At 50.9% G+C, this 27,813-nt stretch overlaps 2 protein-coding genes across 2 annotated transcripts; both read left to right on the top strand.

The window, feature by feature from the left end:
* The first annotated feature begins 9,586 nt into the window (after positions 1-9,586).
* LOC112851187 (sialic acid-binding Ig-like lectin 6) lies at positions 9,587-17,845 on the top strand. Its single transcript, XM_086688433.1, is given in 10 exon segments — positions 9,587-9,747; positions 9,828-10,187; positions 10,356-10,634; positions 10,832-10,879; positions 11,290-11,551; positions 11,641-11,881; positions 11,883-11,919; positions 12,678-12,774; positions 13,113-13,191; positions 17,290-17,845. Coding segments are annotated over 10 exon segments (1,614 nt in total). The 5' UTR covers positions 9,587-9,716; the 3' UTR covers positions 17,470-17,845.
* A 3,042-nt stretch (positions 17,846-20,887) lies between these two features.
* LOC147573778 (sialic acid-binding Ig-like lectin 8) lies at positions 20,888-26,217 on the top strand. The gene is given in 6 exon segments (XM_086690593.1): positions 20,888-21,329; positions 21,513-21,749; positions 21,752-21,790; positions 22,016-22,063; positions 24,497-25,014; positions 25,286-26,217. Coding segments are annotated over 5 exon segments (855 nt in total). The 3' UTR covers positions 24,586-25,014; positions 25,286-26,217.
* Positions 26,218-27,813: the final 1,596 nt, after the last annotated feature.

Raw genomic sequence — 27,813 nt, 5'->3', positions numbered from 1 at the left:
AGAGGCTCAGGTCATGATCTAGCAGTCTGTGAGTTGGAGCCCTGCGTCAGGCTCTGTGCTGGCAGCTCAGAGCCTGGAGCCTGCTTCCGATTCTGTGTCTCCCTCTCTCTCTCTCTGCCCCTCCCCTGCTTGCTCTCTGTCTCTCTCTGTCTCAAAAATAATAAACATTAAAAAAGAATTTTAAGGGGGAAACCCCTTTTGGTATTTGGTAACTGTGCCTGGTTGTAAGTAACCCATTGATTAGTTAGGGCCTATGGATATTTTGAGGTGGGTCATCTTGATGTGGGAGCAGAAGGCAAGCCTTCACCCCACAAACACCCTGCCAGGTGGGATATGTGTGATATCCCTCAGGGACTCCCGGCTGCCCAAGAACAAAGGAAAGGGGGAAATGAATGGTTAACTGACAGAGAGCACAGTCATGCAGGACAGGAGTCTCCATCAGTTTACCTATGTCTTAGTAAATTACAAGAAAAAGGCAATCTTCCAGAAACCCATAGACTCAGTTCCCTGGAGCCCTAACATCACCCTCCTCTCCACAGTGATGTGGGGAACAAAGGCAAGAAGGAAATGGGAGATAAAATTAGATTTCCTCATAACCTACAGCCCATTGACAAATACTTGAGGCAAATACAGAGTAGAACATTTCTCCAGGAACCTCCTACTGTCCAAAAGTTAATGTCCTACAGGAGGGAAAACAACCTTAGCTTAACAATAGCAAGGCCTCCCTTATCTTAGGAGTCCTCTTTAGCACATGAAAGTCCTGGAGTCCTCCCTTTTGTCTTCCCTCCCCCAATTCCATAGTGTATAATCAGTCACTCTTCACAATCCCAGTGTGGCTCTTTCTGCCCAAGGGTCCTGTCCTTTAATAAGTCACCTTTTTGCACCAAGGACGTCTCAAGAATTCTTTCTTGGCCATCAGCTCCGGACCCCCACCACCACTGCCAAACCCCATCAGCCTGATGGGCCTGGTTGTTTTCAGTTGATGCTCTGTTGGTCTCTGTGGGCCCTTTCTCTATTCCATTGCTGTTGCCTAAAAGCAGCCTCTACAATGATCATATTCAAAATGTTTGAAACAGTGATTCTACATAATAAGAATGAGCTGTCACTGGAGAAAAATATTCTATTTCATTCATTCAACAAATATTAGGTTCCTATGATATGCCCAAGGAAAAAAAAGTTAAGGATTTTATTTTTAAGTAATCTCTACACCCAACATGGTGCTAGACCTCACAACCCCAAGATCAAGAGTTGCACGCTCCACTAACTGAGCAAGCCAGGAGGCCTCCAAGAAAGACTTGTTGAATTTTTTTTAATGTATATTTATTTTTGAGAGATTGAGACAGAGTGTGAGCAGGCGAGGGGCAGAGAGAGAGGGAGACACAGAATCCGAAGCAGGTTCCAGGCTCTGAGCTGTCAGCACAGAGCCCGACGTGGGGCTCAAACCCACTAACTGTGAGATCGTGACCTGAGCTGAAATCAAGAATTGAATGCTTAACTGACTGAGCCCCCCCAGGTACCCCTGTAGTTTAGTTTATAAGTCAACTTCTAATGCTGTCATTCCCAACTCTGAGATTATATATAACGTATATATAATACACAATGTATGTGTGTATAAACACACATATTTCACATATTTATATTTATGCTTATATTTATATCCTGCCAAGTTTTCCTCTTTTCACCTCTGCCCTCCAGATTTCCACACACACTCCTTCCCTCTTGCCTTACAGGATTAATTTCCACAACCTGAAAATCCAAGGCCATTTCGATCCACAGTTGTCTTTGCTCTGCTCTTCCTTCTTCCTAGCATGCTTTTCTACTCCAAAATCATCAGATGTACACTTCTACTTGTCCATCTTACTCTGCTTAAGTCCCTCTTCCTCCAGGAAGCCCCTCTTGATTGTTGTCTCATTGAGCTGCCTCCTTAGCCTGAGTTACTGCATCACAACACTCGTCATCATCATAAATTTCATTAAGCTTAGTCCAAATCTCTTGGTATTTTCTTTCTTTTTTCTTTCTTTTTCTTAGTAGTAGAGTTTGATTTTTCTGAGTTTGAGCCTTGACTACTCTCACTGTGTAGCACAATGACCTTTACCTGAGGGTGCCCAGAAATTTTATGTGGAGACCATGTGGGTGTTGCCTCTCCAGGACTTTTTGGTGTCTCTGCAGAACCCCCAGGTCAGACCACATCACCGAGGCTGCAGGTCTCTTCACACCCCAGCCAGACTCTTCCCAGCAGCTCTGATGGGAGCCATCAGATGCTCACCCGGCCTGGGGGAAGTGGAGTTGTCAGCAAGAGAGACTGAGAGATAAAGCCCAGAGGACATGCCTGCTGAGGCCCCAGAGGAGCAGGATGGACTGTACAAGGTATGCAGAAGCTCCGGGAACAGTTCTCTAGAACTTGAGGGCAGACATAGGAAGCAGCAGATTCTGGGTTCCCTGCTCCTGAGATACTACTCAGCAATAAAACAAGTGACCCACTGATGTATACGATAGCATGCAGGCATCACAAGAAGCCAGATGTAAAAGAGTCTACAATATGATTCCATCTTATGAAGTCCTAGTGTGACCCAAACTAAGCTATGGTGATAGAAATCAGTAAAGGCTGCCTCAGGGAGGGAGCAGTATGATGGAAATGTGTGTAGAGATGAAAATATTCTACATCTTGATTGGGGGGAGGTGAATACATTTATCGAAACTCATTAAAACCTGGGTACTATATATAAATACACTATACAAAATGTATTTATTTATTTTTATTTATTTATTTTAAAAAAAATTTTTTTTCAACGTTTATTTATTTTTGGGACAGAGAGAGACAGAGCATGAACGGGGGAGGGGCAGAGAGAGAGGGAGACACAGAATCGGAAACAGGCTCCAGGCTCTGAGCCATCAGCCCAGAGCCTGACGCGGGGCTCGAACTCACGGACCGCAAGATCGTGACCTGGCTGAAGTCGGAGGCTCAACCGACTGCGCCACCCAGGCGCCCCCAAAATGTATTTATTATACACAAATATATTTGCATGTTATATATGATGAGTATATGTCATGCATATATGATAACACGTATGTAAGATAGGGTAATGGTGGATACATGATATTATGCTTTTGTCCAAACCCATAAGACTGTACAATACACTAACAGAACCTTAGTTTGAACTATGGACTTTAGTTGATAATGATGTATCAATATTGAGTCCTTAATTGTAATAAATGTATTATGCTAATGCAAGATGTTAATAATAGGGGAGACCGTGATGAGAAGTGGATATATATGGGAACTCTCTGTACCATCTGCTCAATTTTCTGTAAAATTAAAACTGTTCTAAAAAATAGTCTATGGGGGGGGGGCGGTGCGCCTGGGTGGCTCAGTTGGTTAAGCGTCCAACTTCAGCTCAGGTCATGATCTCATAGTTTGTGAGTTTGAGCCCTGCGTCAGGCTCTGTGCTGACAGCTCAGAGCCTGGAGCCTGTTTCAGATGCTGTGTCTCCCTCTCTCTGCCCTCTTCTGCTCATGCTCTGTCTCTCTCCGTCTCTCTCAAAAATAAATAAACATAAAAAAATTAAAAAAAGAAACGGATGGGAAAAGTTGTTATAATCACACCAATGCAAAATAAAGAAAATATAAATATAAAACTACTTTTCTAATCTTGAATTAGCAAAAGTGAAAGAAAGTCCATCATACCAGGCACTCTTATGGGGTGTCTGCAGATTTAAATGCATTGGAAAATGTCATGTTGGCTTCAAATAGAATTGGAAGAATCATCTCCACTTTCCACATAATGTATCAATGAGGAATGCATTTTGCTCTAAATTACGAGGCAGACTTTCAGGAACCTTAATAAATAAGGTTTTATTTTTCTTTCTTTCTTTCTTTTTTTATGTTTATTTATTTTTGAGGGGGCGGGGGGGGGGGGGGGAGAGATGAACAGGGGAGGGGAAGAGAGAGAGAAAGACACAGAATCTGAAGCAGGCTCCGAGCTATCAGCACAGAGCCAGACGCAGGGCTCGGACCCATGAATCCTGAGATCATACCCTGAGCCAAAGTTGGCCGTTTAACCGACTGAGCCACCCTGGCGCCCCAAGGGGCCTTTATTTTTCTCACAGAACACGATGTCTAGAGATGGGCTGCTAGGAGCTTCGATTTCAGCGGCTTGGCAGAGCCTACTAGACATTCTCCGGGGCAAATAAGGAGAAGGGAGAGGGGCCGGCTCCTCCCTGGTTTTCTCACTCCTAGGTGGGCCCAGTCCTGACTCAGCAGCTTTCCTGGACTGAGACCCTTCCACACCGCCCAGATATTCCTGAACTCGGGACCGAATCCTGCTTCAGCACCACGGACAGTGCCACATCCAGCTTTGGGCGGGAGAGCGCGCTCCCCGGTGGGCAGGTTCTGGGAGAATTGAGAGGCTTGCGGACGGATTTGAACGGGATAGGTGCCCACCACCCCCGCTCCAGTCTAGCTTTGCCCTTCCTAGACTCCTTGACACCGCCGGAAAATTAGGGCCTTAGGGTCAGTCATACCCTTCGTGTGGGACTGCTCACATGCCCTTGGTTTCTTGCCTCTCAGGGCCAACTCCACCCCCAATCTCTTCAGAGATCCTTCCTTGTCTGGGATAAACCTTTATTCTCTTCCTCACCTCTTACAGGCAGGAAGGGATTCTCTCCCCAATAAGCTGATCTCTTCCTCCTCCTTTCCCTCCCCCTTCTCTTTCCCTCCCCTCCTGCTGTATCTCTCTCCCTCTTCCTCTCCACGTGTCCCTCTTTCCTCCTCCTCCTCCTCCTCCTCCTCCTCCTCCTCCTCCTCCTCCTCCCCTTTCCTCCTCCTCCTCCTCCTCCTCCTCCTCCTCCTCCTCCTCCTCTTTCCTCCTCCTCCTCCTCCTCCTCCTCCTCCTCCTCCTCCTTCTTCTCTCTCTCTCTGTCTCTCTCGCTCAGTCTCTGGCCAATGCCCAAATGGAGCTCTGGAGGACTGAGAACAAGACTCACCACCCTTTCCTGATTCTAGCTGTGTCCCAAATCCTGAAAGATGGTTTAAAAATATGCCTCTGTGTCTGTCAGATAAATGAAGGAATGGAATATCAGGAGCTGACTGAGGCATCGTCTTTGGGAGCCAAGGAAGACATTCAAAGTGTTTAGGCACATGTGGGACCTTGCTTAGATTGGGAAGAGTTCTGTGACCTCAGAGATGGAGCACTGTCCATGGGAGACTGGGAGGCTAAGTGAGCCTCCATGGAGGAGAGGAATTGTGGCACCTGGAAGAGTGTGGGGGAAAAGGGGAGAGAGATTCTGTATGTGCAGAGCTCAAGGGAAATGTGAGAAGAGGTTAAGACCCAGTCACAAGTTCTACCTCACCCTGAACCCAGGCTACAGATTCAAGTCTGGAGCTGGAGTCAGGGCTCCAGGCTCAGTCCCAACCTCTATCCCTGCAGATGAATTCAACAGTTCAGCCAGTACTTCCTGAGGTCTCCAGGGTGGGTCTGACATGGAGAGGATTTGTTCTCAGGAGTGTCTTGGTGTTCTGTTCCTCCATCTTCATAAGAGGGTCTCCAAAAGGGGCGCCTGGAAGGCTCAGTCGGTTAAGCATCTGACTTCAGCTCAGGTCATGATCTCATTATCTGTGGGTTTGAACCCCACATCAGGCTCTCTGCTGGCAGCATAGAGCCTGCTTCAGATCCTCTGTCTCCCTCTCTCTATCCTGTTCAAGCTCTCTCTCTTTCAAAACTAAACATTAAAAAAAAAAAAAAAAAGAGGGTCTCCCAGAAACCTATCTGGGGAAAACAGACATTTAAACTCCACATCTCTCTTGAAAGAAGTGGACTGGTTTTCAGAAGTTGAGAGGCAGGGTTCTGGGGCACAGGAGGAAGGAAACCCCCTGCCCCCTCACCCCACACACAATGTGGTTCAGAGAGTTAAGGGCTCCACTTTCACTTCCTCTGCAGTGGCCTGAGGGAGAGAGAGGTCTCCCTGTTGAAGGGAGAAGCTGGGGACAGAAACCATCCATTGAATCCAGAAAGCATCCCCCCCTTCTACCATCCCTCAGATGCCTCCCCCTCCAAGCTGGGAGAGGATAATCATAAAGTGTTAAGGGAATCTATCTAGACTATTCTCTGCACCCCAGAGATGCCAATGCTGCTGTGGTGGCCACAACTGTGAGGGCAAGAGAGGTCTGAGGAAGAGGTCTGAGTGGGGCTGTGGTCAGACACTCTGCTTGCTACCATGGTCCCCGGAGGATGGTGTAAGTATGATTTATATCCTTCCATCAGTGACAGTAAAGGAGGCCTGTGCCTCCTATCCCATTCTGGACTGACTTTGACCCATCCACACCCACCTTCAGATCCGAAAAACATCATAATCCTTCTCTGGCCACAGACCCTATCAAAACCAAAAAGTGAGAACCTCCTCTTGGAGGGGCCCCCAGTTGGTCTCTGAGCATCAGATTTCCCCAAATTCAGACGAGTGGAAATAGTTTAGGATACAGAAATATGGGGGCGCCTGGCTGGCTCAGTTAGTGGAGCATACAACTCTTAATCTCGGGATTGTGGGTTTGAGCCCTATGTTGGGTGTAGAGATTACTTCTTTAATCTGCACTCTTAGTGAGGAGCCCAATGAGGGGGTTGGAACTCATGAACTGTGAGATCATGACCTGAGCGGAAATTAAGAGTCAGATGCTTAACTGACTGAGCCACCCAGCCACCCCTGTGTAGAGATTACTAAAAAAAAAAAAAAAAAGGAAAGGATAGAGAAATATGGTTTCCAATATATGAGACTGTCTCTGAACATGACAAATAGCCAAAGCTCCCCAGGAAAGAACCCCAGAGATGGGAACTCATCTCCTTATCTAGAGGGTGGGGAAGATGTACAGAGCCCTGAGGCTCATAGAAGAAGAGGACACTGTAGAGGTTGTACCCAGGATCACACTCCAGGGTCTGAGTCTTTTCCTCTTCTCCAGCTTGTACCAGATACCCCAAGTCTACACCCTTCTAACATGTAGTGCAGAGTCAATTCAGAATATAATTAGCACTTTGCCAGGAGCTTGCGTAAGAGGATGATTCTCTCCTCCCCAGACCCCAAGACCCCCACCCCTGAGTACTCATTCATGTCTTCAGATCCCAAGATCACAACCCCAGCACTACACATCAGGTGACCTCCCTAGGTCTGTGATGGACAGAACCATCTGAGAAGGTCAGCCCATGGGTAAAACATGTATGTGATTTTCCAGGCCTGATCATAGGCAAATATGAAGGCTTTCCCTGGAGGGCAGACCCCTGTGGGTGGGGGTGGGGGGCTGGGAAGCTGCCCTCCCCACTCCAGACTTGGTGACAGCCAGTGCATCAAAATCCCAGAAGGGAGTTCCTCCCGTCAAGGACTCAGACATCTCTGGCTGGTCATATGCTTTGCACCCTGGGCCAGCTGCCTTCATTCCTACCTCTCTTTATCTGGGTTCTTCAGGTGCCTCTACTGAGGCCCCCTGATGGGGGAAGGAGGAGGAAAACTTGAAGACACTTTCCCCACCCAGACTCTGCACTTTCCACCCCTAGCTCCCCACCCCCACCCCCTGCAGTAATTTCCTGTCAGTAATTCTCCTTCCACTGACCCACCCCCTACTCCTTGGTGATAAATTCCCACTTTTCCTTACTGTATTCAGAGTGGAGTACTGGCCTCTCTCCCCTCCTGCCACACCCCATTGTGGTGGTTCCTGTGGCCCCAAATACAGTCTTTGCCTTTCCTTAATAAGCGTCACAAATAATTTTTTCCTTGACAATCATATTTTTTTCCCTTTAGCACCCAACCACCTTTCTCTGGGGGGGAGGAAATGGAAAGGGGAGGTGCTTTCTCTGATTTAGCTTCTTGCTTGTACGATATACCATCGCAGTGTGTGATTAAAGGCCTTGTTGTTACCTTTCATTTTGACTCATTGTTGCTTCAATTGCCTACTTAGGTATCTCGCTTAGCTAAGCTCCAGCCACCACCTGGCTCAGCACCTACTACTGTTGCTGGTCAGGACACCTGGGTCCCCGAGGGCCTATGTGACTTGATGCCTGGCCAGAGACCTGGCTTGAGGAAGGAGAAAAAAGCCCACGGACAGCCTCCCCTCACCACCCCTCTGTGGATCCAAACAAAGGATTAAAACCAGCCCCTTCCCACCAATGAATTAGAACATGTTGTCATTCTCTGGTCCAAATATTGATAAGAATCTCGCTGTTGGGCCCTGGTAGGAAATGGCGCAGGTAGGGAAGAAAGACTCTGCTCTGGAGCAGTGATGCAAGTGGAGTTTCTGCTGCTCAGGGCAGAGGTGGGGTCTCAGAACTCCAAGTCAGGGTGAAGTTGGGGTGGGGCTCCGGGAGTCACTCCAGTAGTCCCTCCCCCACCCACCGCACCTGTCTTTCATTTTCAGTTCCTGAAAGTGTCTTAAATCACTCTTGCTTCCATTACCAAGGCTGCTGTCTCCACGTGGGCTTGGGTTTTCCTTTTCCCCAAAGTCACAACAGTTTCCTCTCTGACCTTTTGGCCTCCAGCCTCTCCCTTCTGGCTCTTCCCTACACTGGCCTCAGAGGGATCATGTTGATTACTATATGATCCTGCCCCTTTCCTGCTCAAGAACCTCCCATGGCTCCCCATTGCCTTCAGATAAAGCTCAAGCTTGTCTGTCTTCCCCCACTGCTTGAACTAGTTGAGGGTCAGGACTGATTCAAATCTGTCCTTTTTTTTTTTTTCTATGATAGTTTGTGAGTGAATGAATGAATGAACGACATAAGTGAGGGTGTGTGTTACTTGTCCAGATGAAGACTCTTTCATACCTCTGACACTATGTAGGCTAGCCTGAGAGCCATCCCGAGGAGGGCACCTCCACGAGGGTCCCAAGGCTCTGACTCTCCGGAGGGGCTGGCCAGGTGAGATTGTAACAACACTCTGAACTGCTGGAAGGGTGAACTTGCTTCAAGCTAATGCACTCCTTGCTTGCTGACTTCAGACCCGTTATCTGTACCAGAACTAGCTTGCTTTCTTTGAGGTTTGCAGCTCACTGACCTTAAGCAGTGAAGGACCAGACTTTCCCAGAAGAGAGGCGGGACTCCATTCGAAGACAGCTGCCGTGGATGCCAGCCAGTCTGTTCAGGGTCATGTATCAGGTCCATGACCAACCACTTGGGCACCTGCTTCTCCTGCACTCAGCTCCCCTCCCTTTTCCTGTGCCGTCTTCCCAGGTTGCCAGCTTCCTGAATAAAGCACCATCGACTCATCTCTCGAGTATTGATTTTTTTTCTTTTCTTTTAATTCCAGTATAGTTAACATGCAGTATTATATTAGTTTCAGTTATACTGGTTTACATGACTATTATTTATTTCCAAGCGGTGAGCGGCCGCACCTGACTTCAGGACCAGCTTTCTGTCCAGTTAACAGCTCTTGGCTACAGACAACTGGGCATGAGCCCAGGAGGCAGGGCTTGGGGGCTCCTGTCCTTCCTTACTGCCTTACTTGAGCAAGACCCTTGCCTCCTCTGAGTCTCAGGACCCGCCTGCCCCACGCAGAAAGGAGACCAGATTATCTCAAAGGTTAATCACAGCTGACTGTGAGTCTGAAGTTCTCTTTTCTAGGTTTGTGGCCTCTTGTACCTACCACAGGCTTCCTGTCTGAACTTCCTCTGTCCTCCCACAGCACACGGATTCCTTTCTCTGTCAGAGGGGCCACAGAAGGCAAACTGTCCCAGGGCATGACAGAGGGATGCCGCTGTGGCTGCTGCTGCTGTGTGGAGGTGAGTGAACTGAGGGGAGAGGGAACCCCATTTGGGGGAGGCATCGAAGCTCCGAGCTGAGTCTTTCCCTCTCTCTCCAGGGCCCCTGCTTCGGGTTCTGGGCTACCAGCTGGAGCTACAGGAGTCTGTGACTGTCCAGGAGGGCTTGTGTGTCCACGTGCGCTGCAAATTTTTTTGGCCCTGGTTTAGCTTTGGATTCATCTCCATATCTTGGTTCCAGAAAGGGGCAGATGTTTACTACGATCCTCCAGTGGCCACAAACAAACCAGACAGGAAGCTGCATGAGAGGACCCAGGGCCGGTTCTTCCTCCTTGGGGACCCCCAGACCGAGGACTGCTCCCTGTACATCACAGATGTCAACATGGGGGACAGTGGGACTTACTTCTTACATGTCGAAACACACTCCTATCTATATAATATGCTTTCTCTGAATGTGACAGGTATGGGAGGGGCCCAGGGAAAGACCCCAGGGTGTGGGGCATCAGAGATGGAAAAATGAAGGTTCTGTGCCTTTTGGGGGTGGTGTGGAGTGGAGACGGGCATGACAAGACACTGGGGCGGGCTGACAAAACACCGAGGGGCCCCAACATTGTGTCTGTCCTCACCAGCTCTGACCCACACACCTCACATCCTTACCCCGGGGACCCTGGAGTCCGGCCGCCCCGGGGACCTGAACTGCTCTGTGCCCTGGGCCTGCGAGCAGGGAATGTCCCCCATCTTCTCCTGGACGTCAGCCGCCTTCACCTCCCTGGGTCCCAGGACGCGCCTCTCCTCAGTGCTCACCCTCACCCCACGGCCCCAGGACCACGGCACCAACCTCACCTGTCAAGTGCAATTCCCTGCAATTGGTGTGATGGTGGAAAGGACCATCCAGCTCAATGTCACCTGTGAGTGGAGGGCCAGGAGCACCCAGGTGCCTGAGAGGTGGGGCCAGGGCAGAGCTAGGCTGTGGTTTAACAATGGGGTCTTGGTAGCTAAGCGGGAAGGGAATCCCCTTATCTGTGGCCCCGGGTCCTGGGGGAATGGCCCACCACCCACTCCTCCGTTGCCATGAAAGCCGAGGCAGCCTCATCCTTCTGTCCAGATGCTCCACAGAACACGGCCATCAGGATCTTCCAAGGAAACAGAATAGGTAGGAAAGAACCTCTTTTCTCCGTGGCTGGGGTGGAAACCCGGGCTCTGCCAGGACAGCCCTACTTGGCTCTCAAGCTTCTGCTGGCCAGGAACAGGCCTGAGACACATACAAGAAGCCGGACACTGAATTCAGACAAAGGGAGCGGTGGGCCGGCCAGAGGCCTGCACAAACTTGGACTCCCTGAAGTTAATGTTTGTGCACCATATGTATCCCCTGTCTCAGCCCTCGGGCCTCCATCTGCTGGACGGTGGGGCAGCTCCCGGGCAAATCATCCCGGCCTCGACTGCAGGCCTGCTGCTTGGACTCTGCCAGTCCCCTCCTCAGAGCGAGTGTGGACATCACAAGAGGAGAGAGTCACCGGCCTCACCCAACTCCTCTCTCCCTCTCTGCATCTCTCTCCCCCAAAGCCCTAGAGATTCTGCAAAACACCTCATCCCTTCTCATCAGGGAGGGCCAGGACCTGCGGCTGCTCTGTGCTGCTGCCGGCAACCCCCCCGCCGAGCTGAGCTGGTTCCGGGGGTCCCCTGCCCTGAATGCCACCCCCATGTACAGGACCCACATCCTGGAACTGCCTCAAGTCGGGGCTGCGGAGGAAGGAGTCCTCACCTGCCGAGCTCAGAACTCGCTGGGCTCCCAGCACGTCTCCCTGCTTCTCTCTGTGGTCTGTGAGTGTGGGGACCCCCGGGGGGGGGGGGGCGGGACACCCGGGGCCTGGGGAGCAGAGGCGTCGCTGACCCTGCCCCTCCCCCACCCTGCAGGCCCCCCGCGGCTGCTGGCCCCTCCTGCTCCTGGGAGGGCGAGGCGCTGGGCTGCACCTGCTCCGCCCGAGCCCCCACCCTGCGCTGGCGGCTGGGGGAGGGGCTGCTGGAGGGGAACCACAGCGACGCCTCCTTGACGGTCACCTCCAGCTCCGAGGGGCCCTGGGCCAACAGCTCCCTGAGCCTCAGGGGGCCGCTGGGCTCTGACCTCAGACTCAGCTGCGAGGCCCGGAATGAGCACGGGGGCCCAGAGCACCGCCGTCCTGGTGCTGCGGCCAGGTCTGGGGGCTGTGGGGAGGTGGGGTGGGTGGGGGGTGTTACCTGGAGGACTAGGAGCTTGGTCCTTGCACTACATCCCTCGCTAGAGAAGCTGTGACAAAGTCCCTCACACTGGGCAGTTCAAACAATGGAGATTTACTCTCTCCCAGTTCTGGATAGAATCAAGGTGTCCACAGATCAGTTCCTTCTGAGACTGTGAGAACTGTTCCAGCCTCCCCCTGGCTTCTGGTGTTTGCTGGCAATCTTTGATGCTCCTCAGCTTGTGCAAGCATCACCCCTCCTCCGCCTTCATGTTTTCCTGGCACCCTCTTGGGTGTGCGTCTGTGTCCAAATATCCCCATTTTATGAGGACACTCGTCATGTTGGGTTAGGACCCACCCTAGCGATCCCATTTTAACTTGATTACCTTTGTAAAGACCCTGTTGCAAGGAAAGTCACATTGTGAGGGTGGAGGGGTGTAACAGAGGGCTGGGACTTCAGCATAGGAATTTGGCAGGGGACACAATTCAGCCCCCAAGAGCCTCAGAGAGATGGGGCTGGGGTGGGGAGGCACCTAAGGCCCCAAATGGAGCAGCTGTAGGCTTAAGATCTTTAGTCCTGAGGCCAGGGGAAGGGGCCAGTCCAGCGTCCACAGGGCAATGGAATGCCACGTGATGGGTGGCGGGTTATACTAAAGGGACACGGAGGGAGAGAAGTGGAGGGTTGGAGGATGTCATGTATTGGAACTGGAGATTACACAGAACTCAAATTTTCTGCAGATAAGCCAGAACCCAGGGCCAGTGGCGTCCTGGGAGCCGTCGGGGGAGCGGGCATCATGACCCTGCTACTTTCTCTCTGCCTTTGTCTCATCTTCAGGTGAAAGTGGGCTCCAGGGATGGAGGGAGAGGCCTGGAGTGGAAAGGGCATGAGGTCATGGAATCTTAGAGAGCCCGAGCTAGAGGAACTCGGGCTGCTGGGAACTCCAAGAGCCAGGGAAGGAGGCTGCGTGGTGGAGTGAAGCATCCCGTAGCCAATCGGGCCAAGCCTGGGTTCTCTTCCCAGCCCCTGGTTCAGCTCTTGGATTAGGGGAAGCACTTGGAGACTGGACCCACACCCACCTGCCTCCTTCTATGCTCTTTGTGGGATGCAGGGGATGGTCTGCCCACTGCACGCCCCAAATAACCAGGCTGAAAGTCCTGGGGCTGTTTCCTTAGAGTGAAGACCCTCAGGAAGAGAGCAGCCCAGCCAGTACAAATCGTGGATTTGAACTCAGCCGGTGACTCAGGCTCTGGGGTGAGTGTCAGACCACGAGCTCCTATCCAGCCTATGCCTTTTGGAAGCCGCCCTCAGCGAATAGTCGAGCATTTCCCTTTTTAACATCTAACACTTGCTCCAGTTCCAGTTTTAAATTATTGATTCAACTGCTCTAATCCTTCTGCTTCTGATGGAGTGTGGATATAATCCGGTTGCTCATTGAGGGGCATTTATGCCTCCTATGTCAGAGTATCGCATTCCCCTGGAATATTAGCCTTTTTCTTGTGGCGTTGGTTACCCAGAAGCGTAAGGGCCCTAGCTTAGTGTGGGTGAGACCCACTGAGTAGGGAAGTGGTGACTCGAGCCCTAGGGTAGAGACTGGGGCACCCCGAAGTCACACTTTGCGCATCACTCCCATTTTGCATCCTTCAAATCTACCACTGTCAATGGTAGATAAATATCAACCTCATTTATTATATGCACTTTACGTAAAATAAAATGCACCCATTTGAATGTGAATTTTGACAAACGTGTTTGCCCTGTAACCATGTTCTCGATCAAGATGTGGAACATTTCCAGGGCACCTGGGAGGCTCAGGTGGTTAAGCGTCTGACTCTTGGGTTGGCTCAGGGCATGATCTCACAGTTCATGGGTTCGAGCCCCATGGGTTCGAGCTCCGTGCTATCAGCTGCTTGGGATTCTCTGTCTCTCTCTTTTTCTGCCCCTCCCCTGCTCTCTCTCTAGCTCTCTCTCAAAATAAATAAATAAACTTAAAAGAAATAAACCATTAAAAAAAAAGATGTAGAACATTTCCATCATGTCCCTAAATTCCTTTGTTCCCCTGCCCAGTCAGTTCAACCTTTCCAGAAATCACTGATTTTTATCACTGTGGATTACTTTTGTCCCTTCTGGGACTTTATATAAAAGGAATCATGCAGGGGCACCTGGGTGGCTCAGTCAGTTATGTGTCCAACTTCGGCTCAGGTCATGATCTTGCAGTTTGTGAGTTCTAGCCCCGTGTCAGGCTCTGTGCTAACAGCTTGGAACCTGGAGCCTGTTTCGGATTCTGCGTCTTCCTCTCTCTGCCCCTCCCCTGCTCATGCTCCCTCTCTGTCTCTCAATAGTGAATAAACATTAAAAAAAAAAAAAAACTAAAAACAAAAAAAGGAATCATGCAATATTTACTAATTTATCTGGTTTCTATCACTTCATGAAAAGACACAAAAATCCTAAACATGTATTCCTTCCATAACAGAGCACCATTCATCAAAATAAGGATACTTGAAAACTGACAGAACAGCAAAGAGAAATAGACATACTGGCAATCGTAGCTGATTATTTCAAACTCTTCTCTCCATAACTGGTGGAACAAGTACACACAAAATCTTTTTTTTAAGTTTATTTATTTACTTCAAAAGGGAGGGAGAGCACAAGCAGAGAGAGAGAGAGAGAGAGAGAATCCCAAGCAAGCTCCATGCTGTCAGCACAGAGCCCAACATGGGGCTCGATCCCATGAACTGTGAGATCCTGACCTGAGCCGAAACCAAGAGTTGGACGCTTAACTGACTGAGCCACCCAGGTGCGCCCCCCCCATATCATTTTAAAAGTTTAATTTACGTAATTCCCCGTCTTGTTTCTCCTTGGTGGATCTTGGGGAGCGGAACCCTTAACATGAGCTAAATCCCCATCTTGTCGTGAATCACGACATATATCTTCCATTTCTTTACCTTCAAATTCTCAATTTTTTTCCTTTAAGCGAACGTCTCTTGTAGTCAGTACAGTATAGTGGTTCAAAGCATGGACTCCGGAGCCGGACTCCTGCATTCAAATCCCATCTTTCCCTACGGGCAAACTGGGTGACCTTGGGCAAGTGGCACACACCTCCGTTTATTTTTGGTGACATGGGAATGTTAAGAGTATAGAGGGTAGTTACAAGAAGTGTCTAGAACACTAGCTGGCACGGGGTAAGCACAGCGTTCATTACTACAGTCAGAGTCGTTACCTCCTCTAGCGAGTAAGTCCTAAGAGCGGTTTGTTTTGTAGCTATTGTTTCATTCCCGCTTGTGTCCCCAGAGACCAGAGAAATGCCCAACAGTTTCCTCTTAATCCGAGAATTACTTCTCGTTTTGCCTCTCTCAGCGCCTGTGTGAGGGCTTGTTTCTTTTTTTTTTTTCTTAAGCTTATTTATTTATTTTTGAGAGACAAAGAGAGCTAAAGTTTGCAAGTGGGGGGGAGAGCATAGAGGGAGGGAGAGAGTGAATCCCAAGCAGCCTCTGCACTGTCAGCGAGGAGCCAGATGCAAGGCTCGAACTCACGAACTTCGAGATCATGACCTGAGCCGAAACCAAGAGCTGGACGCCCAACCGACTGAGTAACCCAGGCGCCCCTGTGAGAACTTGTTTCTTGCTGCTGTCGCCTGGGGGTGTCACGGGCAGGGAGCAGGTGTGGGCGAGGGTGTCTGGTTGCCATCTTGACTGCGGGAACTGACCTCTGCGCCATCTTCTAGAGCTTGTCCAGAAACGGGATATGTCATCCCTGCCTTGCTTCATATTTCTAAATGTCTCCTAACCCAGATGTAGAACTTGGAACGTATTTGTTTTCTATTTGTTTAGTAATTGCCTCTCCTAGGAAACCATAAGCTGTGTGGTACCAGGAACTGTTATCTGCTTTCTTTGTCACCCCACGCACTGCACCTCACACACTGGCTGGACAAAGGACGGTACTATCATTGGAAAGAATTGGTTTTGAGTCCTGGCTCAGTGGTGCCTTTATTTTATTTTATTTTATTTTATTTTATTTTATTTTATTTTATTTTATTTTATTTTTATTTTATTTTATTTTATTTTATTTTATTTTATTTTATTTTAATTTTATTTTATTTTATTTTATTTTATTTTATTTTATTTTATTTTATTTTATTTTATTTTAATTTAATTTAATTTTACTTTATTTTGAGAGAGTGATCAGGGGAAGGGCAGAGAGAGAGAGGGAGGGAAAGAATCTTAAGCAGGCTCTGTGCTGAGCACAAAGCCTGCTGACGCTGGGTTCCATCTCACGACCCTGAGATCATGACCTGAGCCCAAATCAAGATCCGATGCTTAACTGACTGAGCCACCCAGGAGCCCCAGTGGTGCATTTATATAGATAGGTGTCTGTTTCTTTTTTTTTTTTTTTTTTTTTTTTAATTTTTTTTTTTTCAACGTTTATTTATTTTTGGGACAGAGAGAGACAGAGCATGAACAGGGGAGGGGCAGAGAGAGAGGGAGACACAGAATCGGAAACAGGCTCCAGGCTCTGAGCCATCAGCCCAGAGCCTGACGCGGGGCTCGAACTCACGGACCGCGAGATCGTGACCTGGCTGAAGTCGGACGCTTAACCGACTGCGCCACCCAGGCGCCCCTCTTTTTTTTTTTTTTTAATTTTTTAAAAATTTTTTTTAACGTTTTATTTATTTTTGAGACAAAGAGAGCTAGAACATGAACGGGGGAGGGTCAGAGAGAGAGGGAGACACAGAATCTGAAACAGGCTCCAGGTTCTGAGCTGTTAGCACAGAGCCCGACGCGGGGCTCGAACTCACGGACCGCGAGATCATGACCTGAGCTGAAGTCGGCCGCTTAACCGACTGAGCCACCCAGGCGCCCCTAGATAGGTGTCTTTAGGACAATGTATGTATATAATCTCTCTTAGCCTTGGTTTTACTATTTGTGTGATGAATGTGATAATAATATCTTCTCCCAGCCTTTAAAAAAAAAAAAAAGTAGGGGCACCTGGGTGGCCCAGTTGGTTAAGCACCTGACTTTGACTTTGGTTCAGGTTGTGGTCTCACAGGTCATGGGTTCAAGCCCCTCACTGGGCTCTCTGCTGTCGGTGTGGAGTCCACTGTTCCCTTCTGTCTCTGCCCCTCCCCTGCTCTCATTCCCTCAAAAATAAATACATTAAAAAAAAAATTTTAAAAACGTAATGCAGTTAAGGTAAACACTGACTAAGGGCTGGCCAACCTTAATTATTAAACATTCAAAAATAAATGAATGGGTGAATGATAAAAATTCCATCAGGGCCCGACCCCTTCTGGCCCTTGGCTGCTTTCTCCCAGACCCTGCTGACTGGCTCCAAATTCCTCCTCTTCCTTCCACTCAGGCGCATCGGCACCGGGTCTGGACAGACATCCCTGCAGACCCCCCAGCTCCTGCTGGGACCAGCCCCGTTTCAGGAGAAGAACAGGAACTCCACTATGCTTTCCTCCGATTTCCCAAGCTGAAGCCTCGGGAACAGGAAGGCATCAACACCGAGTACTCAGAGATCAAGACATACAAGTGAGGAATTGTTCGTCTCCTAGTTCTGGAGCCTGGAAGTCTGAGATCACGTGTCAGCAGAGGTCTCTCTCCTTGGCTTGTAGATGGCCGTCTTCTCCCTGTGAACTTACCTGGTCTTCCCTCTGTGTGTCCGTGTCTCAATTTCTTCTTCTTCTTTTTATTTTTTTAAACATTTTTTAATGTGTTTTTTTTTTTTTTTTGAGAGAGAGAGAGAGAGAGAGAGAGAAGGACAGAGGATTCGAAGCAGGTTCTGCTGATAGCACAGAGCCCAGTGCAGGGCTCCAACTCATGAACCATGAGATCATGACCGGAGCTGAAGTTGGAGGCTCAACCAACTGAGCCACCCAGGTGCCCCTCAATTTCTTCTTCTTAAAAAAAAATTTTTTGGGGGGGCGCCTGGGTGGCGCAGTTGGTTAAGCGTCCGACTTCAGCCAGGTCACGATCTCGCGGTCCGTGGGTTCGAGCCCCGCGTCGGGCTCTGGGCTGATGGCTCAGAGCCTGGAGCCTGTTTCCGATTCTGTGTCTCCCTCTCTCTCTGCCCCTCCCCCGTTCATGCTCTGTCTCTCTCTGTCCCAAAAATAAAAAAAATTAAAAAAAAAAATTTGAAAAGCATCTTTTAAAAAAAAAAATTTTTTTTAATGTTTATTTATTTTTGGGAGAGACAGAGACAGAGTGTGAACAGGGGAGGGGCAGAGAGAGGGAGACGCAGAATCCGAAACAGGCTCCAGGCTCCGAGCCATCAGCACAGAGCCCGACGCGGGGCTCGAACTCACAAGCCATGAGATCATGACCTGAGCCGAAGTCGGACGCTTAACCGACTGAGCCACCCAGGCTCCCCAATTTCTTCTTCTTACAAGGACGCCAGATATACTGGATTAGGGCCCACCCTAGCGACCTCATTTTATCTGAAATTGTCCCTTTAAAGACCCTACTCCTGTAGTCACCTTGAGAGTCCTGGTCATATCCCTTCTGCCAGTTCCTTCTAGTTTCCTAGTGTCCTGGTGTCTTGTCCAGCTTCCCACTGGACAGTAAGTAGTGTGTCCTGGCCGGTCAAATTCCCCCCTCCCCCCATCTCCTCTCAGAAGAGAATGGACTTCTCCCTATGTGTTTGGAGAATGCAAGGCAACATAAGTTAATGAAAGACTGCCTCCCCGTGTTTAGAGAAACACAACTAAAATGTAAGGATTCAGGGGCGCCTGGGTGGCTCAGTCAGTTGAGCGTCCAACTCTTATTTCGGTTCAGGTCATGATCTCACAGTTTCATCAGTTCGAGCCCCATGTCGGGCTCTGCACTGGAGTCTGCTTGGGATTTTCTCTCTCTCTCTCTCTCTGTCTCTCTCTGCCCCTCTCCCCTGCTTGTGCATCCCCTCTCTCTCAAATAAAATAAAAATTAATTAAAAAAAATAAAATGTAGGGGCGCCTGGGTGGCTCAGTCAGTTGGGCATCCGACTTCAGCTCAGCTCATGATCTCAGAGTCTGTGAGTTCGAGTCCTGCATCAGGCTCGTGCTGACAGCTCGGAGCCTGGAGCCTGCTTTGGATTCTGTGTCTCCCTCTCTCTGTGCCCCTCTGTCTCTCAAAAATGAATTAATGTTAAAAAATTATAAAAATAAAATTAAAATAAAATAAAATAAAATAAAATAAAATAAAATAAAATAAAATAAAATGTAGGGGTACCTAGATGGCCCAGTTGGTTAAGCTTCCAAAATTGACTTAGGTTGTGATCTCACGGTTCATGAATTCAAGCCCCGTATCAGGCTTTGTGCTGACAGGGCAGAGCCCGCTTGGCATGCTCTCTCCCTCTCTCCCTGCCCCGCCCTGCATGGTATCTCTCTCTCTCTCTCTTCCTCTCAAATATATAGGCTTAAAAAAATAAAATGGAAAGATTCAGAAAGGTTGAAATGACAAGATGTCGAAAGAGATACCATGCACCATGCAAGCACTAAACAAAAGAAAGCTGGTGTTGGTGTCCTAAAATCAGATGAATGAGTCTTTGAGGCAAAAGGCACTAAGAATGGGCACTTTGGGGGCGCCTGGGTGGCGTAGTCGGTTAAGCGTCCGACTTCAGCCAGGTCACGATCTCGCGGTCCGTGAGTTCGAGCCCCGCGTCAGGCTCTGGGCTGATGGCTCGGGGCCTGGAGCCTGTTTCCGATTCTGTGTCTCCCTCTCTCTCTGCCCGTCCCCCGTTCATGCTCTGTCTCTCTCTGTCCCAAAAATAAATAAACGTTGAAAAAAAAATTAAAAAAAAAAAAAAGAATGGGCACTTTGTAGGGCACCTGCGTGGCTCAGTCAGTTTAGCGTCCTACTTGTGCTTAGGTCATGATCTCAAGGTTCGTGAGTTCCAGCCTGCTTCAGATCCTCTGCCCCCCTCTCTCTCTGCCCCTCCGCCTCTCGTGCGGGCACCCTCTCTCTCAAAAATAAACATTCGGGGTGCCTGGGTGGCTCAGTCGGTTGAGCGTCCGACGTCAGCTCAGGTCATGATCTCACGGTCTGTGAGTTCGAGCCCCGCGTCGGGCTCTGTGCTGACAGCTCAGAGCCTGGAGCCTGCTTCAGATTCTGTGTCTCCCTCTCTCTCTGCCCCTCCCCCGTTCATGCTCTGTCTCTCTCTGTCTCAAAAATAAATAAACATAAATAAATAAATAATAAACAAACATTAAAAACAATGGGCACTTCATAAAGATAAAAGGCTTAATTCACACACACCCCAAATATACAAGTGTAATATGTAGGCATCTACAAATGGAATTTTGAAATACACAAAGCACAAATAATCACAGAATTACAGTTACTTGTCACAGAGAGCTCCAGGTGCTGGACACTTACTGTTTTACAGTGACTCTTGACTAGCCCGGGGCTAGTGTGTGACCTCGTGAGCAGGGAAGGGATGCCCACCACGTGGATTCCGAGGGAGGGAGGACAGTGGGCCTCCTCACACCCCCTTCTAGCCTCCCCCATCCCCCATCTCCCAGGTCCTGATGCCCACCCACCCCCCCCCCCGCCCCACCGGCAACACTGACTTCCACAGACATGTACGGCCTGTGATTCAGGTGGTCTGGCCCAAAGGAAGGAACCCTTTTTCACTTTGCAAAAAAATGACCCCAGAAGGGTGGGGCATTGGCAGGAAGGCGGGAGATGGGGCTCGAGCCCTGCACAGGGTGTGAATTTGGGCGAGGCTCTCACCCTCTCTGGCCTCTAGGCCCAGGGTCCCCAGCAGTGGAGATGCGATGGTGGATGGCTGATTCCCAAGGGCTGTCCCGGCCCTGACAGCGTCTGCGTGCGAGGTTCCTTCTCTGACGAGGGCCACTGTTCTGACATCACTGTCACCTTCCTGTCGGGGCCTCCTCTCAGTCTTGCAGCTCTTAGCTTCTGAGAGACAGACCCGGAGAAACAGGCTACCCAGGGACCTGGCACCTCCAAGCCCAGACATGCTTCTGCTGCTGTTGGTCCTGCTCTGGGGGACGGAGGGGGCCGAGGGCCAGAGGGGGGCCGGGAGGGGGCCACAGGGGGATTACTGGCTGCAAGTGCAGGACGCAAAGGGGCAGGAGGGCCTGTGTGTGCGAGTGCCCTGCAGATGCTTCTATCCCCGGGAAGGCTGGTCTGAGTCTACCCCAGCTCTCGGCTACTGGTTCCGGAAAGGGGCCGGTGTACAACAGGATGTTCTAGTGGCCACAAACAACCCAGATGGAAAAGTGCGGCAGGAGCCCCAGGGCCGATTCCGCCTCCTCGGAAACCCCCAGGACTACGACTGCTCCCTGGACATCAGAGACGTACGGAGAGGGGACTCGGGGACATACGTCTTTAGGGTGGAGAGGGGGCCTTCTGTGAGATATACTTACACACGGGACCAGCTCTCCGTGCGTGTGACAGGTAAGGAGCAGATTGTGGGAGAAGCCACAGGGGAAGGTTGGGGGTCCCAGGACAACCCGGGAGGGGCTGGGGGTAATGCAGGTTGGGGCTCAGAGGCAGGGGCTGGTCCAAAGCTTGAGGCTTCTCTCAAGGCTGCACCTCGGACCCTCCTCCTGATCCCCGTGTCTCCCCATCTCCCCCCAGCCCTGACCCAGACACCTGACATCCTTATCTCGGGGACCCTGGAGTCTGGACGCCCCAGTAACCTGACCTGCTCTGTGCCCTGGGCCTGTGCGTGGGGCGTGCCCCCCATCTTCTCCTGGACGTCAGCAGCCCTCGCCTCCCTGGACCCCAAGACCCACCTCTCCTCTGTGCTCACCCTCACCCCACGGCTCCAGGACCACGGCACCGACCTCACCTGTCAGGTGACCTTGCCTGGGACCGAGTGACCACAATGAGGACCATTCACCTCAACGTGTCCTGTGAGAACCGGGCCAGGGCCACCCGGATCCCTGATGGGGTCCTGAGGGCAGTTGGCTGGGGGGTCAGGGCCTGGGACCTTGGGTGTCGGGTCCTGGAATGTGGGCTGGGAGGGGGTCAGGAGGATCTCCACCCTCTTCCCATTCCTGCAGCTCCCGTGGGGACTGAGGGCCAATGTCCACCAGCCCTCTCCGTTGACGCCAATCTGCCATGTCTTTCTGTCCCAGATTCTCCGTGGAACTTGACCGTCACTGTCTTCCAAGAAAACGGCACAGGTAGGATAGGGGCTCCTCCTAGGGTGCAGGGAGCAAGGGCAGGGCCGGGTCCCTCTTGTGGGTCCCCCAGGGGCCCTCCCCCTCCCCGGCCCCCATGGCCCTGTGAGCAGCTGTCCCCTTCGGCCCCTCCCTCCCCCACTTCTGCCCTCCCCCCTGTTATCAGGAGAGCAAGCACAGGGCAACACTCGCCCGGCAGAACTGCCCCTTATCGTGCACCTCCGGACGCCCTCACCTTTTGTTTTCCTGCCAACCGTTTATCTGAGTGCTTTTGAACAGCTAATCTATTCACACGGACACGTATTCATGACGCCCGGCAAAGTCGGCCTCAGATGTCCAGTTCCCTCCCGGAAAGTGTCTCGTGTCCAGAGGCTGCTCTGAGCCTCCGTGTGTTTGCCAAGGATCTAAGGGGCCCTTCGCCGTCAGCGACACAGACTGTCCTCCTTCTGCTCTGTGACTGCGCAGTGTTCCTTCACGTGGGCGGGTTCTGCTTCTGCGTGCGCCTTCCACTAACGGGACATCACGGCGTTCGTTTTATTCTATTAACGGAAACGCTGCAATCGATAATCTCCTACTCGTACCCACTTTCTCAGGTGTGTGTCTATGCCTTTGGGATAAATTCCTGAAAGTTAAGTAGCTGGGTCACGTGTTCAATTTTTTTCTTATTGAGGCATAACAACTTGACATATAACAGCTTATGAGTTTCAGGTGTGTAACGTCACGATTGGATATTTGTATATGTTGCAAAATGATCGCCTTGGTAAAACTAGGAACATCATCGTCCATAGTTACAATTTTTTTTTTCTCGTTTTGAGGGCTTCAAGATCTATTCTCTCGGCAACTTTCTAATATGCAACGCGGTATTGTTAACTATAATCACCTTGTTGTACATTACATCCCCAGGATTTACTTATTTTATAACTGGAAGTTTTTACCTTTATAAAAAAACCTTTAATGTTTATTTTATGTTATTTTTAAAAAAACGTTTAATGGTTACTTATTTTTGAGAGAAAAAGAGAGACAGAATGCAAGTAGTGGAGGGGCCGAGAGAGAGGGAGACACAGAATCCGAAGCAGGCTCCGGGCTGTGAGCTGTCAGCACAGAGCCTGATGCAGGGCTCAAACTCACGAGCTGTGAGATCATGACCTGAGCCGAAGTTGGACCCTTAACCGACTGAGCCACCCAGGCACCCCAGTTTGTACCTTTTTAAAATGTTTATTTATTTATTGGGGGGGGGAGGGGCAGACAGAGAGGGAGAGGGAGAGAATCCCAAGCAGGCTCCGAGCTGTCCGCTCAGAGCCAGATGTGGGGCTCGAACGCACAAACTTCGAGATCATGACCTGAACCCAAGTCAGTGGCTTAACCAACTGAGCCGCCCAGGTGCCACCCCCCCACACACCACTTTGAGTTTGTAAAAATAAACTGTCTGCCTTTCCTCCTGTGGTGTCCTCTCTGAAGGCCCTCCTCTATCCCACACTCCTTAGCACCGATTCGGTAGGTCCTCTTAGATGTTCTTTGGACGTGTTCTGTCCTTGGTTGTCTTTGCACTCTCTGTTCCTCCTTCTTGCCGTGCCCTTCCCAGCCCTGTCATCATTTTGCCGCCCCTGCTTGCCTCTCACACTTGACTTCAGAAGCTGCCTCCTCCAGGAGGCCCTCCTGGATCTGCCAGTCTCATTTACATTGCTAGCTCCAAGGCTGCCCGCCCAGTGTCCCCACCACCTCAACATGAGTCAGGTGGTGTTGGGAGCTCCTGTTCCTGGGTCCTTGTTCCCCACCAGACCATGAGTTTCTACGAGTAAGACCCCTTGGGGTACCCCTTGGGGTACGGTTCGTGAGTTCAAGCCTCGCGTCAGGCTCGGTGCTGACAGCTCAGAGCCTGGAGCCCGCTTCAGATTCTGTGTCTCCCTCTCTCTCGCTGCCCCTCCCCCTGCCTCGTGCTCTGTCTCTCTCTGTCTCTCAAAACTAAATAAATGTAAAAAAAAAAAAAATGTAAGACTAAGTCCCCTTGGAGATGACTCGTTAAGTCAGTAAACAGGTATCAAGTGGAAATCCGAAGAAAGGACAGAGTTTGCTGGGTCAGTGTGGGTCCTGATGGAAGGACGCGGCATTTAGGGCAGGAATGACCACGTGCACGGGTGTCCTGAAGGCCCAGGACCCTCCGTCTGTGCTTCCTGGGGCCTGAATCTGGCCAGACAGAGTCCATCCGGGCAGAGATAAAGCTATGTCAGAGATAAAGTGCAGAGAAAGAAGGGGCCTGAGCAGCCTCTGGGCTTATGCTCAGTGCCTCTCCCTGGGTCCCTCTCCCAAAGGGAGGCGCCCAGAGTCTCGATCTCAGTCCATGTCTGTGTGTCTGTGTCTGCCCCTCTCTGCTGGTGTCCACCTGTATCAATTTCTTTGTAATTCTGACCCTCAGTCTCTTTTTCTCCGCCACCACAGCCCTTGGAGAATGGCTCATCTCTTACAGTCCTGGAGGACCAGTCCCTGCACCTGGTCTGTGTCAACAGCAACCCCCCCAGTCAGGCTGAGCTGGGCCCTGGGGAGCTGACCCTGTGCTCCTCAAAGCCCTGGAACCCTGGGGTGCTGGAGCTGCCTCAGGCACAGGAGAGAGATGAAGAGGAATACACCTGCTGAGCTCGGAGTGCGGTGGGCCCCCAGCACGCCTCCCTGAGCCTCTCTCTGCAGGGTGAGTGTCCAGGGGCTGCACAGTGGACCCTAATCCCTCAATGCCATTTGGCTCACTGGTCCCCGAGCAGGCAGCCCCAGAGCCCGCTGTCCAGCTGCCGCAAGGCCAGGGCACGGGGTAGCGTGCGGCTCAGGCACATGGGGTGCCACAGCGGTGACGCAGGGGGGCCTGGGGGACCGATGTCCAGAGACCAGCCGGGAGCAGAGGACACGGTGTAGCAGTCAAGCTCATGAATCCACAAATCCATCGTCCTTCGCCTCATCGTCCTCGTGTGAGCACTGCCCCAGGGGGAGGGGAGGCCTGAGGAGGGTGGGGGTTGTGGCCGAGTCCCAGAACCAGCGCAGGAGGGACTGAACAGGTCAGAGGGCAGGGCAGGGGGGAGGCTGACCAGGTGTGAGGATTCCACAGCGTCCAGGACAGGACGGGCTGCGCCTGCTGTGCTCATAGCCGTCTACGGGGCCAGACCTGCACTCTCCCACCTCGTCTGCCCTCCAGCCCCTTAACTGGGAACCGGAGTGAATCAGCTGGCCCTGCATTCCCAGGACCCGACCGAAAGGCCCCGGTGTCTTCTCTCAGACTGAGATTCGTCAGGAAGGAGAAGCCAGGCCTGCAGGGGGCGTGGAGGAGGCCAACACCACCCCCAGTTAATCCCTCAGGTGAGTGATGTGGGCAGCTCACCACCCAACATCCCACCATCACCTCCTCCAGGATGGCCCCAGGATTGCTTCACTCAGCACGGCCGAGGTTGAGCTGCCACGTTCCTCTTGAACCTTCTTCTCTGCGGGGATTCCCTCACATGGCTGGCATGGTCTCATCTCTAAGGCCAGAACCGGGGGTGTGGTTCTCCACCGTGACCTCCCTCTGTTCTGCCTGGTCCACTACATCACCTGGTCTTGTCCATCCTCCCTCTAAGCTCATCCTAGCTCCCGTCTCCTCCCCATCCTGACCCTGCTTGTTCCTGCGGCCTCCTCTTTTCCCCGGGCCTCTAATGCACCTGTCTCTTGCCTCCCCCTCCGTCCTCAACACTGAGTCTCGGGACACCATTATCATCCACTTTCTCCACAGTATGAAGACCTAGGATTCCTCTCCACAGTCCAAACTGAGGGGCAAACAGGCTAGATTTGAAGACCTGACGTGGTCTCTTTCCCACTGAACTCTCCACCCAGGTCCCTACCTCTCCCTGCATCTTACAACGTCTCCACACCCAGCCGGGTTAGGGTTTTCCTGACTCTGAGACTTTGCCTATGCTGTTCCTTCTCCTGAAATGCCGTTCCCTCCCCATTCCTGCCTCTCCAAGTCCTAATTACCTTCAGGATCAGTCTTAAATGCCACTCACCTGTGTGTGTGTGTGTGTGTGTGTGTGTGTGTGTGTGTGTGTGTGTGTGCATATGTGCGCACCTGTGTGCATATGTGTGGTTGTATGGTTTTGAGTGGAAGAGTGATAGCCAGTCATTTACTCATAGACTTATTATTTTTTTTTTAATTTTTTTTTTCAACGTTTATTTATTTTTGGGACAGAGAGAGACAGAGCATGAACGGGGGAGGGGCAGAGAGAGAGGGGGAGACACAGAATCGGAAACAGGCTCCAGGCTCTGAGCCATCAGCCCAGAGCCTGACGCGGGGCTCGAACTCACGGACCGCGAGATCGTGACCTGGCTGACGTCGGACGCTTAACCGACTGCGCCACCCAGGCGCCCCAGACTTATTTTTTTTTTTAATTTTTTTTTCAACGTTTTTATTTATTTTTGGGACAGAGAGAGACAGAGCATGAACGGGGGAGGGGCAGAGAGAGAGGGAGACACAGAATCGGAAACAGGCTCCAGGCTCTGAGCCATCCGCCCAGAGCCCGACGCGGGGCTCGAACTCACGGACCGTGAGATTGTGACCTGGCTGAAGTCGGATGCTCAACCGACTGCGCCACCCAGGCGCCCCTAGACTTATTTTTTAAAAATATTTGTTTCTTTTTTTTTTAAAGTTCATTTACTTATTTATTTTGAGAGACAGAGGGAGAGAGCACAAGCAGGGGAGGGCAGAGAGAAGGAAAGACAGAATCCCAAGCAGGCTCAACACCATCAGCGCAGAACCCGATGCGGGGCTCGAACTCACCAACTGTGAGATCACGACCCGAGCCAAGATCAAGAGTTGGAGGCTTAACCAAGGAGCCCCACTCATAGACTCGTCTGGAAGTATCGTGGAACACCTGCTCCGTGCCAGCATTTTCATGGGTGCCAGGGTACAACCATGAACACAACTTCAAAATCTCTGTCATCCAAAGGACTTGAGTCGGGGCGCCTGGGGGGCTCAGTCGGTTGAGCATCCGACTCCAGCTCAGGTCATGCTCTTTCTCGTCCCCAGTTCAAGCCCCACCTCGGGCTCTGTGCTGACAGCTCAGAGCCTGGAGCCTGTTTCTGATTTTGTGTCTCCCCCTCTTTCTCTGCCCCTCATCCACTCACACTCTGTCTCTGTCTCTCAAAAATAAGTACACATTAAAAAATTTTTCAAAGGACTTGAATGGACACTTCGGCAAAGAAGATACACAAACCCCCAAGGAGCACATGAAAAAAATAATCAACATCATTAGTCACTAGCGAGATGCAAGTCTAAACCACATCTGTTAGGACAGATGTTCTACTTAAAAGAAGAAAGAAGGAAACCAGTATTGGCAAGGATGTGGACACATGGGAACCCATGACATGGCTTGCAGGAATGAAAAATGGTGCAGCCTTGTGGAAAACTCTTTGGACTTTCCTTCAAGAGTTAAACACGGGGGGGGGCACCTGGGTGGCGCAGTCGGTTAAGCGTCCGACTTCAGCCAGGTCACGATCTCGCAGTCAGTGAGTTCGAGCCCCGCGTCAGGCTCTGGGCTGGTGGCTCGGAGCCTGGAGCCTGTTTCCGATTCTGTGTCTCGTTCTCTCTCTGCCCCTCCCCCGTTCGTGCTCTGTCTCTCTCTGTCCCAAAAATAAATAAACGTTGAAAAAAAAATTTTAAAAGAAAAAAAAAAAAAAGAGTTAAACACGGGGGCACTGGGGTGGGCTCATTCAGTCAGTCGAGCGTCTGACTCTTGATTTTG

This window comes from Puma concolor, chromosome E2, assembly GCF_028749965.1.
Source record: "Puma concolor isolate L17-30 chromosome E2, mPumCon1.1.hap2, whole genome shotgun sequence".
NCBI lineage: Eukaryota > Metazoa > Chordata > Mammalia > Carnivora > Felidae > Puma > Puma concolor.
This window is presented reverse-complemented; position numbering and strand designations above follow the sequence as displayed.